Source organism: Barbus barbus (assembly GCF_936440315.1).
Source record: "Barbus barbus genome assembly, chromosome: 45".
NCBI classification, from domain to species: Eukaryota; Metazoa; Chordata; class Actinopteri; order Cypriniformes; family Cyprinidae; genus Barbus; species Barbus barbus.
Window position 1 is genome coordinate 8,624,218 of NC_136723.1, and position 16,495 is coordinate 8,640,712.

The 16,495-nt window shown below is 40.1% G+C and overlaps 1 protein-coding gene across 1 annotated transcript; it reads right to left on the reverse strand.

Annotated features, from left to right (window-relative positions):
- Positions 1 to 48: 48 nt before the first annotated feature.
- On the reverse strand, positions 49 to 15,785 carry LOC306864522 (uncharacterized protein). The gene is made up of 14 exons (XM_079408585.1): positions 15,495 to 15,785; positions 14,790 to 14,910; positions 14,174 to 14,281; positions 13,312 to 13,348; positions 11,340 to 13,192; positions 11,176 to 11,203; positions 9,286 to 11,048; positions 9,147 to 9,195; positions 7,347 to 7,390; positions 7,104 to 7,152; positions 5,122 to 6,983; positions 4,971 to 5,007; positions 4,815 to 4,892; positions 49 to 4,734 (listed from the first exon to the last, which is right to left on the reverse strand). Exons 1-14 carry the CDS (start codon positions 15,581 to 15,583, stop codon positions 764 to 766), a joined length of 10,089 nt encoding a protein of 3,362 aa, XP_079264711.1. The 5' UTR covers positions 15,584 to 15,785; the 3' UTR covers positions 49 to 763.
- Between the last annotated feature and the right edge of the window lie 710 nt (positions 15,786 to 16,495).

Here is a 16,495-nt window from a genome sequence, read left to right on the forward strand (position 1 = left end):
TAAATATTCAGTTTTTTAATTGAGAAGAGATTGAAATGTAAAACACTGCTTCTTTCCAATGATTTTATTTGTTTATTTTAGTCAAATATATATGAACGCTTCCTTTGTGAGGAGGGCTTCTGGGAGAAATGTTTACAGAAAAATCCATTAATCTAAATAAAACTGCAAACAAATCAAACATTGTAACACGCATAATGATACAGGGACAGACTTGATTTTAGCTTGTGCCGTGGCATGACATTTTGACAATATAACACAGTCATAATTCATTGTGATAAAACATGATTCTCTTTTCCTCACAATGCATCTCAGAATATTTATATGATTTGAAGTCTTTAAAAGTTCCTGAAGATATTAGGAAATTCCCAAAAAGTGTGGTGTGAAAGTGTCCATCCAAACTTTTTGTGTCACATGATTCAAAGTGTTATGTAGGGTTTTTGCATAAAGGCACAAAGCAGTAAGGCCCCCCAAGGGCATCATATTCTCTTTTTTTTGGCAAGACATTGGTCCCAATTGGCAGTCCTCTTTTTCCATGCCACTTACGTGAAAGGAAAAAACAAAAAAAGACAAAACATCAATAAAACCATTGTGTGATTATACTTAAAGTGTACAGGTCTAATTCAACTAATAAAATAACATACTGAAACCTACAGTCAGATATGATCTACAGTTTAGAGAATACAGTGGGACATTCTGAAGTTTCAGCAGTGTATGACATCCTATTAGACAGCTTGTTTGGGGGCAGCTAGCTAAGCCAAGCCTACTACAGAGGGTACAGCTCAGATTTCATCTTTTCCTGTGTGAAGCTACAGCTGGAGATGGGCAGGACGGCCAGGAGCCTAAGGATAGTTGAAATGTTGGGAAAAGACTCAATGTCAGAAATTTTGAGAGTGCCGAGAACAGTGTCAGGTAGGTGCTGATGACTGGCAATACAGTCTTGCCACCTGTCCCTCCACCTTTGCAGCTCATCCTGGAAGGAGTTTGGGTCAGGTAAGACATCGTGGAACACCTTGACAAACTCAGTGTTGTTGCAGCATCCCTCCACTTTGGACATGACGTAAGGCACAACCTGCAAGCAGCGAACAGCAGACAGAACATCCTGGGAGAGTCCTTCCATCTCAGCAATACAGTGCTCAAAGGCCCCTGTACTGATGTCCTCTCTGTAGTGCACATTTAAGGGTGGTTGTAGTGAAGGTACCTGCTTAGAAGCTAAAGCAACAGCCTCTTGAAACCAGGTTTGATGATGCGAGTCAATACTGTTCTTCATTTCACTGAGAGAGGGCAGCAGATCAGACACGCGGTTTACAGCTTGATACACATCATAGGAATTTCCCTGAAGACTCATGCTTATGCTTTTGGTGAGGCTCAAGATGTTTTTCATAATCACAACTGTCAATATGAAATCAAAGTTTTGGATGGCGGAAAGGAAGCTTTGAGCCTGTGCTGTGTTTGCCTCATTATCTTGGTTCCCTTTCAATTCATTCAAGCAAAATATGATGGCCTCTAGAATGTCTGTAGTGAGTTCCAGAACTTCATGGCTAATTGCCAATTGATTGCTGCTGATCTTGGCTTTCAGCTCACTGGCCTTCCTTTCGTCCTCCTGGAACAAATGTACAACAGCATCCTCTAGTCTTACACGTCGTTGAATATCCTCAGAGAACCACATGAAGAGCTGCTCCAAGCACTCAAAACAGTGAGTTACCTCTCTCAGGGAGGACAAACTGGCTGGTAAAGATTTTGGAGTTACAAGGTTTGGGAAACTGAAAGCATGAGGGAGTCTCTGGGAAAGCAAAGCTGAAGCCTGTGTCATCTGAGAGACTGAGGCACCTGGTCTTGCCAAGGTTTGACTTCTACAGAGTGTCAAGTTCAAACCCCATTTTTCAGAAAGAGCGATGGTGAGCATATCAACGAATGAAGTAATGTTTGTGGAGAGCGGGATAAAGGCCAATATATTTTCACACTTTACATCTTGTTTGTTAAGGTAGTGTATTCCTACAGAGATGTATGGTTGGCCATCCTTTTCAAACTCTTCCTCAGTGACTATAGAAAAGAACTTTATGTTGCACAGTTCCTTGAGCAATTTCTCTCGAGCAACAGCATCGTAGGGGGTAAAAACGATTTTTTCTAGTCCAGTGCCATCCAGAGCAACTACTTGGTTTGCAGTATCCTGAGCCTTTACTTCAGACTGGACTGTGCCTTCAGATTCTGCTACCATGAGGTGATCAGCAATATCCTCAGGTGAAGCAGGTGTGCAATGGTCAGTAACACTTGGAGTTATTGCAGAGGACTGATCAAGGCAAATGTGTACTGCTGCAGTTTCTTGGTCTGAGCAATCTGGAGCCACTGAACTGACCTGATCTGTGCCACAATCGGCAGCTACTTTGGGCTGCTCAAGGCCAACCTGATCTATGTTGGACTGATCAGTTTCACTTTGATTCCCTGGTACTATCTGATCGTTTCCATCTTGACTAAGTGCCACAGACTGATCAGGTACACTTTGATTCAATGCAACTGCAAGAATAGTTTCACCTTGAGGTTCTACTACAGACTGGTCATTTCCACAGGGTTCATCTGCCACAAGCTGATCATTTCCACTTTGATTCCCAAATGTTTTTTGACAAGTTCCACTTCCATCTTGTAACCTAAATCCACTTTGATGTTCTACTATAGGCTGATGAGCTGCAACTTCCACAAATGTATCAGTTACAATTTGATCTGTTACAGACTGATCATTTCCAGACTCAACAACCATGAGTTCATCAGATCCACGATCTCCCAAAACTAACTGATTAGTTCCAACTTCATTTGGTAAGACAGACTGACCAGTTCCACTATGATCTACTGTTACAGACTGTTCATTTCCAGAGTCAACTACCATGAGCTGATCAGCTCCACACGGATCCCCTAATATTAACTGACTAGTTCCAACTTCGTGTGGTAATATAGTTTCTGTCTGAGCAGTTTCATTTTTACCTTCAACTAAAGACTGATCTGACTCAACTTGACCAACTGCTATAAACTGATCAGGTACGCTTTGATCTTCTGTAATTGACTGACAGGTTACATCTTGATCTGCTGTTACAGACTGATCATTTCCAGAGTCGTCATCTACCATGAGCTGATCAGATACATTTTGATATCCTAATACTATCTGACTAGTTTCACCTTCACTTGGGAACCCAGTTTCTGTCTGACCGGTTTTATCTTGATCTTCTACAACGGAATGATCATTTTCAACTTGACCAACTACTATGAACTGTTCTGTTACACTTGGGTCTCCCATTTCTGACTGACCAGTTTCACTTTGATCTGCTGTTACAGACTGATCATTTCCAGATTCATCTACCATGGGGTGATCAGATACATTTTGATCTCCTGATAACTGACTTGTTTCACCTTCACTTTGGAACCCAGTTTCTGTCTGACCCGTCTTATCTTGATTCTCTACTATGGAATGATCATTTTCAACTTGACCAACTACTATGAACTCTTCTGTTACACTTGGGCCTCCTATTTCTGACTGACCAGTTACACTGTGATCTGATGTTAGAGACTGAACTTTTCCAGAGTCAACTACCATGAGCTCATGAGATTCACTCTGATCCTCTGATATTAACTCACCTTCATTTGCTAATCCATGTTCTGTCTGAATAGAATCTTGACTTTTTACTACTAAATTTATAGTTTCAAATTGACCATCTGCCACAAACTGATCATTTACAGCCTGATCTTCGGTTACTGACTGACCGGTTTTGCCCTGACCTGCTGCTACAGAATGATCATTTCCAGAGTTATCAACAGCCTCAAGATCATGAGATCCAATTTGTTCCACTGATACCAATTGACCAGTTTCTCCTTCATCTGCTATCACTGTTAATAACTGACAAGCTTCATCCTGAACTTTTACAATAGACTGATCAGTTTCAACTAAACTAACTTCCAACTGCTCAACTACACATTGTTCCCCTGTTGCTGGCTGGCCACTCTGATCTTGGACTACATATGGATCATTTCCACTCGCATCAATTTCCATGGGATGATCAATTTCGCTTTGGACTGACTCTAACTTATTTACACTGTGATCAACTGACATGAGTTGAACAGATTCACTCTGATCCTCTGACACAAACTGACCATCTGCTAAGCCTGTTACTGCGTGACAACCTTCATCTTGAGGAACTACTAAGGAATCAGTATCAAATTGAGTAACTGCTGTTAACTGATCAGGTACACTTTGTTCCTCTGTTGCTGGCTGGTCAGTTTCACCTGGTTCTGTGACAACAAACTGATCAACTTCCATAGGTTGATCAGTTTCACTTTGATTAGCTGATACTGACTGAACAGTGCTAACTGGCTCTTCTTCATGAGACTGCTCAGTTCCACCTTGATTAGTAACTATTTGATCCCCTGTTACTGGTAGACCAATTTCACACTGATCAAGTACTTCAGACCTATCATTTAGATCTTGAACAAGTGCAATCAGTTGATCACTTCTGTCATGCTCTGCTGCTGTAGATTGCATAGCGGCATCTTGGACAGATTCTGTTGGTTGGTCAGGTGTGCTGGTTGGCAGAGAGCTGCAAGCAGGGATGACTTGAGCTGCAGTTGTGGCTTTGTCCGAGCTGCTAGGTGTTAAAGATGATGGCCGGTCAGGTGTATTTTCTTCAGCTCTTTCCATTTCACTAGAGTCATTTGTTTCCACTAGAATTTCCTCTGGAGCAGCAGTTTCTATATCTAAACAAAGGATGAGACAAAATATTTAATAAAAAGAGATAATTACTTATTACTAATATTTTTAATTTAACATTACTGACCAATTCCAGCAACATTTACGTCTTGTGGATAACCATTTGTATCTACAACCATCTCCTGTGGAGCCATGGCAATCACCTCTGAAAATGACAGGAAAGAGTGTCAGAAAAAAACAACAGCAATTTCATTACTTTGAAAGCCAACTTGAGCTTACTTACCACCTTCCATTCTCAGGTGATTAACTCTCGACTTTACCTACATGAAGAAAAAAGAACTTGGTTTATCAGTTGATATCAATGCGTGTTAATTTGATATTTTTGGACAATGAGAATTACTAACACAGTGTAAACACTAAGAAATGTACCACACCTGAGCAAGAAATTGATTACTTTCTGGATCACCTGCCATGCATTTCTCAATCACCTCTTCCAGGCTCTGTAGTGTCTGCCGATGCATAAGAAGCATCACTGCATCAGTCTTACTGCCCCTGCTGAAGATACCATCTCTGAGTAAGGTCCTCAAAGAGTTTAGCGTTGTCTTCATTAGATCACACTCCATGCTAATGCTGGGCAACACGGCCACAAGCTTAAGAAGGGTCGCAACATTTGGAAGGTTTTTGGCTTCATTATGAAGCAATGTCTCAGAGATGGAGGTGGGAGGACAAACATCTTGATACTTCTCCCTCCATACCGTGGCCCAGGTGTTAATGTCTTCTTCTGCTGTTTCTGGGTCAGGGAGATCACTCAGGTATATAGTATGCAGTTTATCTGTGGATTCTGGGAGAATAGGCAGAGGGTTGCACGTTGGCAAAAGGGACAAAACTTTCAGGGCTTTTAGGTGATTCACTGAGAAGTTAAAATTCATTTCTTCAATCAAACCATTCAGAACTGGTAAGCCAACTGCTTCCATGTAAAATGTTTCTGGTGAATCATAGCCACTGACAGATTCCGCATATGACAGCAATCCCATGACCTTAGTTGCAAGCTCCACTGCCTCCTCAAACCAGACAGAATACAATGCACTCACATTGTCCAACATCTTGCTAAAAGTATCTATTATTGGCATAATCTTCTCAAGCTCGCAAATAATGTCAGCAGGGTTTCCACAGCGAAACACAGTGCTGCAATTCCTCAAAGGTGCACAGGCATTCTTCAAGATCACTAGGGGGATGATAAAATCAACCTGTCTAAGAGCTGTGGACAGGGTCTGGGAATGCAGTGACATGCTATCACTCCATGACCCACTGGAGTTGGTGCTCACAGAATCTAAGCAGTTCAGGACTCCGTCCAGCATGTCCACCAAAATATCAAAGAAGTCTTCTCTCTTCTTCCATCTGGACAGGCAGGTCTCTGGGACCTCTGCAAGTGCTTCCCGTGGGGTATTCAGCAGTCCATCCATGGTCTTGGCAAGCTCACTCTCTAATTTGGGTGACTGGTCAAAAAACTGTAATAGATCCTCAGCTGTCTCTAGAACCTTTGTAATGGATGCATTTTGTAGACTTAAAGCCAGCCAATAGGCAAGTCCACAAGACTCACTGGGAGTGTTCACAGCTAATGGATAGCTCTCTAAAAATCCCAAAGCCATCTTCCTGAGACTTTTGCTCCCCGTACCAAAGCACATGATAGACTGGCCACGACAGCAGCCCATTTGAAGTCCCCACTCATCTTCAAGTGTTTCTGAAAGAGCCTTAGCTTGCAAATCCACATCAGAGCTTTCATCAAAGGGCAGAAATCCAATAAGCTCCACTTTAGGAATACAGTCATTCACATATCGAACAAAGACCGGTAGGAACTTCACCTCACCCACTGAAATAGCTCTATCAGTGATGATGGAAAAGAAAGGAGAGTCCTGAACTTCAGTGAGGATTGTTTCTCGCATGGCCTTCACAATACTTTGTAACATTTCTCCCTCTGAAAACAATGTCCCTTCCTCCTTCACCCAATGACATAAGGCAAGTTTCTGAACAACAGCATCTTGTTCTGTTTTATCAAGGTCGATCAATGAGCAGTTTCTCCTTGCAAGCATAGCTGCCTGTTTAAAGACTTCTTCACAGTTCTTTATGTTGTCAGCTGGTTCATCAGAATGGCCATTCTCATCTGGAACCTGCTCCACTTCAACCATTTCGTGCTGCTCCTCAGCAGCCACTTCCATGCAACCAGCAACCACTTCTATATTTTCAGACTGCTGCGGAGTCTCTGTGCACTCTGCTCCCTCTTTGTAGATTTCTGCTTCTAAAAGTCAGGGTAAACATTATTTTAGACAACGAATACAGCGTTTCCAATAAAATAAATATTTAATTAAAGACTAACATTAAGAACTCAAATGCAAGACCTTTCCCAAAAAAGACATACCACTGCCTGTTATCTCAGAATTCACAACAAGTATTCTGGAGTCTTTGTCCTGTGAATAGAAATACTACTTATGAACAAAACTGGAAAAAAGCTATCATCAGCTGATATGAATCAACATTTTACCTAAAATAGTTTAAAACCATTTTCTATGCAGTCAACAATCTATATGTAATCTATAATCTATTCTCTAAACCCTTTGAAAAATTATGTTATTATACCAATTATCATCACAACTTTACAAACCTGCTGAGCTTCCCTGTCCTCTACTTCATCCATGTGGGTGTCATCTGCAATGTTGGAAAAGTGAGCATTAAAGTCAACATGAAATTAAAATTCACCCTACCCATTTCCCAAATTTATGTTACTGGTGACCGTTGTTCATACGTCGGTTATCCCAGGTGAAAAACAAGTACACTTCCATAATGCACTTAAAGTGCTCTATTTTCGCGCACTAATTTTGTACTTAATATACTAAAAATTATCCTTTAGTACTTCTTAAGATAAACTTAAGATCATCTAAGTGTACTCAACTGTGCTATTTTGAGACACCATGAATATGAACTAAAATGCACTTTTAGCATACTATCTTTGTATTTAAAAAATGTATTTAGCTACCACTTGTAGTACACTTGAGTGTACTAGTGTATGAAAGATGGGTTCAAGTGTACTACAAGTGGTAGCTAAATACTTTTAAATACAAAGATAGTATGCTAAAAGTGCATTTTAGTTCATATTCATGGTGTCTCAAAATAGCACAGTGTCAATTATCAATTAGCCAGTGTATTAAGTACAAAATTAGTGCGCGAAAATAGAGCACTTTAAGTACATTATGGAAGTGCACTTGGTTTTCACCTGGGATTACATCTGAGATGATTTGAAAGATTCCAGATCTTCGAATCCTGATAACTAATCTCTGGCTAATTTGGTTCTTCAAACATATTTGCGTTAGATTAAAATATCTGGATTAAATTGTCTAAGATTACTGTGCGTTCTCGTGAAGAAAAAAACGTGATCAGCAAAGCAGCGATTGGCTGGCGGCAAGACAGCAATGTACTGACATCATATCATTAAAAAAGACACCTGACGAAAACCTTAAAAAAAATAAATAAATAAATAAATTCTTGACAAATTTCTGGATCTTTATAATGAAACAGCCAAGCTAACAAAACTACATAAATGTAAATAAATTTATTTGTAATTTTTTTAACATGATTCCCAATTATTTATATTCATGATTTCTAGTATTTGTACAGGCCTTAATTTATTTCAATGTTGTAATTAGCAATTCATTTAATTTTATCTTTGAAGCAGATTTCTTATGTGACAGCATTAAAGTTTCTTAGAAATCATGTTATCTGCATCTCCTGCGCTCCATCAAGCCACTCCCATAACATCTGTCACCACTCAAATTAATGCACAGCTCAAATTAACTGTATAGCATGTAAGACTCCAATACAATTATAAAGTAATTATTTCATTATTAATAAAACTTTCAATGAGTTTAACTGGCTATGTCTATAGTATTATAGACTACACAACATTATTTTAAAATTATTTTTTTTTTTATTATTATTTTAAATTATTGTCCCTGGATCAGTAGGGTATTCTTGTAATAAAGTAGCGGTGGCTGGGACATATTTTAAGTATCAATTCTGCTTAAAAAGATGCAATCTAATCCTGTTTACATGAAATAAGCCTGCCCCCAAGCAGGTTTAATCTTATGGACCTGTTGCTATGACAGCAATTCAGGGATGAGCTTCAAAGAACCAAATGATTCAAGAATCAAGTGAAATCGTCAATCAAATCCAGCTAACAGAGTTATCGACATATGAAGAACGGGCCCCTGATCTTACTGTGAACAACTCATGCATGTTTTGTTTTTTACCTCAATTTTAAATCGAATACAGCTCATTCTAATGGTAAAACCGAATTCTCTTTGGTTACTCACATTTCCACTCTGTGTGCTTAAATACTGCTTTCACCCCCCCCCCCGCCACTTCTTTAAGAAAGAAAAAAGCCAGAAATAAAAATAATATTACACACCTTCTGTTTTCATTTCAACGGTCCTTCCTAAGGTTTTGGATTCTTTGTTCTGTGAAGTAAAACAGACTTTAGGAACACATCTGGAAAGCAAATTAAACATTTGAAGCAAGCAACAAATTACTTAAAAACTGATCCTTACCAGGCAAATACCCTCCAGTGTCTTAGGTGTGAGCTTTAAGCACTGAGCGACCATTCGGTCTAGGTCTCTGTTAAAGTCAGTGCCCACCTGAAGCACGGCCAAACAGGGCGATCTGTCCATATGTGAGGTGTTGCTCAAGTAGTCTTGATACATTTTGTGCCGCTTCACCTCTCCACAATATTCTAAAGCTGTGCTTGGCAACACACACATTATCTTCAGCAATGTGTTGATGTTTACAAAGTACTGCATGAGGGGTAGACGCAGAGTCTGAAAAATGGTCTCTGGTATGGTTACACTAACCACTTTCGTTTTCCACTTCACTTTCCAGCAGCTTAGCTCTGTGAAGAAGTTGTCAGGATCGGGAAGGTCACCAATGTACAATGGAGGTTTTGACTTGAGCGTTTCAAAAACATAGCTCATTGTCACAGAGCACGGGACCAAGGACAATAAGTTGAGAGCCTCCTTGTGGTCATCAGAGAAATAGTCTTTCACCATGTTTATAAGGTGGTCAACTAAAGGGACACTCATTGCGTCTTTATAGTATGAACCTGGCTTCAAGAGGCTGTCCCTTGGAACAATCACGCTATCAGGCACTTTAACCTGCACACCCAGACTCTGAGCAAAACATGAAGCTTCATCAAACCAATTCTGATGGAAAACCTTGATGTTGGTTTTCACTCTGTTAAGGGTGGCCACAATACCACTGATCTGGCTGAGCTGCGAGGCAGCACTAAAATGGTCTTTCTGTAATGCTGCACTCAGTTCTCTAGTGAAGGATGACGCATTTTTTAGCGCAACAATTGCCACAATGAAATCAAAGTCCCTTATTAACTGAAGTAGTCTCTTGGCTCGGTTGGATACTGCCAAACTCCATCTTTGTGGTTGGCAGTTATCAATATTTTCAAGCCAATCTACCAGAGGCTCCAGAATCTGAGCGAAGACTTCATAAGAGTCGTGTTTCTCAAGCCAAGAGGAGCAGAACTTTCCTTGAAGCTCATGGATTTTTTCATAGCTCTCTCTTAGGCCTATGGCTAAGACTTGATCTAACTGTTTCTCGAGGGCAGGCATGCTTTGGAAGAATGACACTATCTCCTCTAACGTGTCTATGACTCTGATGACTGCAGCTACTGGAACTGACCTGGACCACCAGGTATTGAAAGAGTAACATGAGCAGTGTGTGCATATAGCAAGAGGATACTGCTCCTGTATTTTACATGCAAAGGCCTTGAGCTTGTAGGAAACTTCCCCAGAGCCAAGGTAAGCTTGGCCTCTGCAGTAGCTCAAATCGAGACGCCATTCTTTGGTGACAACATCAAAAAGTCGTTCGCACATGGCCTCAGTGTCATGAGTAACCTCGATAAAACCCAGAAGCTCAAGGTGCATGACATCAAAACTGTCAACAAATCTGATGAACATGGGTAAGAAGTCTGTCTCTCCCAATCTGACAACTCGGTCGATAAAGAGGGAGAAGAATGAATTTCCAAGCTCTGAAAGAATCCTATCTCTTACAACATCCTCACACACTTTAAGGACTTCATTCATCTCAGATTTGGTCACATATTCTACCTCTTGATCACCCTGAGTGTGTCTGCTTTGTCTGCCGTATGCTGCTGTGACAGCGGTCTGTAACGCAGATTTTAATGCCTCTTTATCAGTTTCTGCACACTCAGGCGGTTTCTGTCTCTCAATGTCCATATTTAAAGTCATCTCTCTTGGTTCTTCCGTATCTTCTTTAGAGGCGTTATTTGCACTGGATTCAGGAACTGTTATAAGGGTTGGAGCAAAATAAGTAAAATTAAAACTAAATAAAACTGTATTTAACATAAAATTCAGCTGAGTTTAATTTATTCTTGTTCAAGCTATCAAAACCAGAAAGGGGAGAAGCTTTACCTGATGGCTGCACTTCCATTACATCATCCTAAAAACAAATGAGTGGACCAAAACGGTGAACAGCTTGTTAAAAACATGCTTGAGTTTTTGGCATTATTTATCTCCAGAAACTAAATATAATTAAATACAAATCTAATTTAATTAGTTACCAAAAACATACTTACTTCATGTAATAGCTGCAGGATTTCTGGATATTTCTTTACATATGCCTCCACCATTTCCTCAATGTTGAAGTGGACATCTTGATTGACATAAACAAAGGCCATATTGCTCAGTCTCTTTTCCACTTGTACTTCTTTCATGTACGACTGATAGCGGTCCAACACCATGTCATAGTGCCCATACACATCAGATTCTGCGCGGACACAAGGGATGGTGCCCAACACTCTCAACAGGCTCTGCACATTTGGGTAAAAGCCTATGTCTGGGATTTTGAGGGTTGCAAACACACTGGTGGGAAGAATCCTTCGCTTGCTAGCATGTCGCCATTTCACTTCCCAACTGCCCAGCTCATCATAAAAGGAGTCAGGACGAGCCAAGTTATTCAGATTAGCATCAGCAACTTTGTCTTTGCGGATGCTAAAATTGTGGTCAGCCATGTATGAGGGCACCAATGACAACCATCTGAGGATTCTTGCCATTTCAGTGCCTAAGACTCTTTTGACTTCATCAACAAGGTATTGTAAAACCTTCTTGCTCAGTGCTTCCCTGTAGTAATCCTCCAAAGAGGCTTGTGGTTTCTCTGCACCATCACCATTTGTCACCATCTCTACTGGCAGATTGACTGGCACCCCCAACTTCTTGGCTCTGCCCACTGCATCAGAGAACCATTTTCTGTGAAAAATGGAGATCTCCTGCATATGTTTGGTTAGAAGCTTCAAGGCGTTAGAGATGGTGTACTGCAATGTGCTGCTGATGCTGATTATTCCCCTGAGGCTGGGGTTCAGGATGCTTACACAACACAGCGTATTCTTCAAGACCACAAGTGTAATGATGAAATCAAAGTTCTTCAGCTTCTCTTTCAGCATTAGAAGCACTACGACGGTGTCTGTGTCCACATCTGAAAGGGCACTGGTGCACATCTCACCAATGCTGCTCAAAAGCGGCTCCAAGATATCAAGCATTGTCTGGAAAGCATCTGTGGCATGTTCCCAATGGTTCTGACAAGACTCCTTCACTCGGTCCACTTCGCCTTTGATGTGGCTGTATGAAGCAGTGATCTTGCCATCAAGTTTCTTTGCCAGAGTTTCTGATTGCCTAATAACGGCAGCAACCTGCTCTACAGTATCAACAACGTCCTGAATTGGAAGGATGGGCATGGAGCGAATTAACCACACATTGAAGGCGTAAGGCTCACTGGGGGACAGAACTACCTGTGGAAAATCTCGCAGCATCCTGCAGGAGAGATCCTTCAGTTTCTGACACATGGCACCTGATGACAGGTAGGTGAAGCCGCGGCAGTGCTCCATCCGCAGACCCCACTTGTTCCGGATCTCAGATATAAGCATAAGGAACAGAGTGTCAGAGTCAACATCGCAAGGAAGGAATCCCATGAGGTGCTTCTGTGGAAAGCCTTCACCAGTGACTGAGCGGACAAACACAGGAATCTGGTCCTTGCCCTCAATGCTTACTCTGTCTTGGAGAAGTATGGAAAAGAAGCGTGCAAGGCGCAAGCTATTGCGGATCTCCTCACGCATCACATCCTCACCTAAGGTGAGCACTTCTTTTTGGTCTATCTGTTCTGCGCATATGGTGTTGACAGAAAGTGGCCTAGCTGGGTCATTGCCCAGTGGTTTAACAGCGTTAAGAGATGCACTGTTGGTGATGCTAAATCCAGTGAAGGCTAAAGTCTCCTTGAAGTAGTCTTTCAAAATGTCCTTCGCTTTGGAAATAGCAGGATCCTCCTTCTCCGATTCATCATGTGCAGGAGGATTGTGTGTTTCGCTGTTCTCGGCTGAATCACTCTCAACTATAGCTTCTGCCTCTGGCACAGAAGGGTTTGAGTTATTGGTGGTACCTTAAAAAAAGCAGAACACACTTAAAAACAAAAATGCAGAGAATCTGCTGTAATTAGTTTGTGCAATTACAAAGAGAAAACAGAATTTAAAAATGCTGACATGGAAATGCATTACCTACCTTTTGTTTTCTTTGTGGCAACAGGCTCCTCTCCTGTCTGGAAAAAAAAAGAAGAAAAACAATCTATAATTTGTAGTCAATGCTACAATGTGTCCATAATGCAGCGGTTCTCAAACTTTTTTGGTCGCATCCCCCTAAAACTTATAAAAAAAATGTTGCATGACAAATCCCTGACATTAAACTTATGTACCGACACAAAGTTAAAAAGATTTGCAACGGTCGCATTGTTGCGTCCAGTGTAGACAGCCTCTAGCTGTTGTGGCGCGACGCGACAACTTTAGCATCCGGTGTAGACAATGGTGAGTGAAGCCGAGAGAAAGACATGCCTCGTCATATTTAGCTTTTGAATTACCAGCACCTGCCTGGGTCGGTGCAACTTCACCTATGGCTTTTCTCTTCCCTTTCACAAACCGATCCATATCCCATTCTAAGTTACGCCGTTGGTTGTTTACGGTTTTATTTATTTTCTTTTTCTGCAGATGGCTCGTTTCCCCCCTGCAGTAGTTCATGGTGCTAATCTTTACAAAGGAACCCTTTAAAACCCATTCAGTACAGAACAGTTCATTTTCTTCATTAGGCTATTGTCCAGATTTTGGAAGACCTGTCTTTAAAGAAGTTGCTAGAGACCACTCATTATTAAAATTTTCTTATGCTTTCTCTTATTTTGAGATAAACTCAAATATGAAAGAAAAACAGATTTTTTTATATTTTTACTTTTTTTAAAATATTTTATTTATTTATTTTAATATTTTTAAAATAATATTTCTCAAGAAAAGTGTTTCTCAGTCTATTCGCAAAGCAAGGAAGTTATGAAAGATTAAAAAAACGTTTTTGAAACTTGATGTGTACAATAGATACTCACTTTCTCCCGTGTCCTTTTTCTGTTGGTAGTTTGTGCATTGTCCTGGTTGGTTGCAAAATCAAATATAGTAGGAACTGCATCATCCTTCAAAACAGATTTCTGAGAGCTCTGAAATAAAAGGGAGTTTTACACATTAAGGTTTAACTGTGTTTTATTTTTAATGCACCCATAAATACATTTATTTAGCATTTTATCTTCTCCTTACATTTTGGGAAAAAAATTAAATAAATTGTTATTTTTTTTAGAAAAGCAACTGAAACTTTACAAATGGCTATTCACAAGACCAATCTAATTGTATTTCATTTACATGCAAAGTTTACCATAACCATCCAGTTGAGCAACTGGAACAGCATGCACTTATTTTGGGAAATATGCATAATTTATTAATTCATTACTAATCTATAGCAAAACATTGGTGGTTTCAAACATTGGTCAAAAAATTATGTAGTTTTCTGGGGGGTGGCATAGGGCACATGCCAGCCTACTGGTCAACCCTACACATCAATTCTAGAAAAAAAAAAATATTTCACTGGTTTTGTTTACTCACATCATGATAAAATAATACAAATCTTACATTTTTAAATAGAAGATGCTCACCAAAACCATGCAAACTTACTTGCTGACATATCATTGAGGTCTCAAAGTGCTTTGAGCACAATCTGTAGTTCCTGTGTAAATCTTCAGGTGTTTTGGTCTCCAGATCTGGTCTGTGGCATTTACCCACCCATTGTTTACATCTAAAGATGAAGTAAGATTACTGCAGTAGTGCAAAAGTGATGTTTTACCATGACTACAACCCTCAACAATGGACAATCACAGGTCTAAAACAAAGCACATGCGTTTAATAAACACCAAAATACTCAGTTTGACATCCAAATCCCATAAGAAGAAAGCAAAAGCACAAATCAAGCCCTTAACAGAATAACGTATTCTGAGGGAATTAAATTCCTGCCATTTTGTGAAGGGCCTGATGATGGCGAACGTGAACAGAAGTCAATTGCTTACTGTAAACCCTTAAAAGTTGCAGCAATCACGTTGACGAAATGCGAAAGATAGCCTAATTTCATGATTGCCAATTTAAAAAAAGCCCTCGCAAAACTAAAAAATCTTTGCATAACCAGATTAATGAAAGCAACAGGGAAAGCATAAGCCCAAAACAAGGGTGCCATGCATTCAATGAATCATTGTAAAAGGGGGCAGAAGCTAACAAGCTAACAAATGATGCTAATTTGCTCATTCTGTACTTAAATACAAATATAAATAGGAAAAAAACAGCATGGATTAAATTGTGACTGCATTTACGGCCAAAGGCTGCACTCACCGAACAGGATCCAGCGGGAACCTGAAGAAGGAAACGTTGGACTGGTCCGTACTCTGCTTGCAGTTTGCTGCGGCACAGCAGTCGGGCATTTTGGACTTAATCAAAATGAACACTGCATTGCACAAATCCTTCAGCGCAAAAGGAGACGCTTTGGCAGCAAAACGCGCGCGCGCATCTACACAGATTTCACGCTATCGGGCGTTATTTCCAATCGTCGCGTGCATTCTACTGGAACTTGCTCATGGCCGAGATGTTGCTACTTTCACAGAGGAATCAACAACCAGGAAGAACACCTATGTAGAGCGGAAATGGACTAAACTGAGGACGGATCCCCCCCCCAAAAAAAATAATTATATCACCGTCATTCGTTCCCCTTCCAGAATAAGTCAAAAATGCTGCATAACTTATATATTTTTTTAAAGTATCATCACAAAATGATGACTCAAATACAAATTAGTTCCCCTTCTCCACGAGGCGCAAAGGGTTCTTTGTAACCCACGTGAACATTCGAGGTCACACACACCCTTTTAATAACACTTTATCAGTCCTGATACTTTCATAGGAGTCTAACCTATTTAGTCCCACATACTAATATCTGACTTTGAAGGATCTAATATGCGTTGCTGTACTTTGCAACGATAAATGATACATTCAGCTTGTCTTGATTTCATATGGTCACAGCTGTTTAATTTTATTTTGCCCCTATGAAAGATGACATAAAACACATACAACCACCATGTTTGGTACATATATTACTATTCTAATCATTAATATTTAAAGGGTTTTTATAAGGATTATATAATTTACCCCACAACTGCCTATTAGTAAAAAAATATTAACTTTTTTTTTTTTTTATTCTTGTGCCTTATTGAGCAATTTTTGACTCAGCAAGAATGATCCCACGATATAGCATAATTTCACATTTTGAAACCCATTTAAAAAAGGCATGCAGTTCGTTCAGTTATAATTTGAATCAGTTTTCCAAGGAGTCAAATGCATGT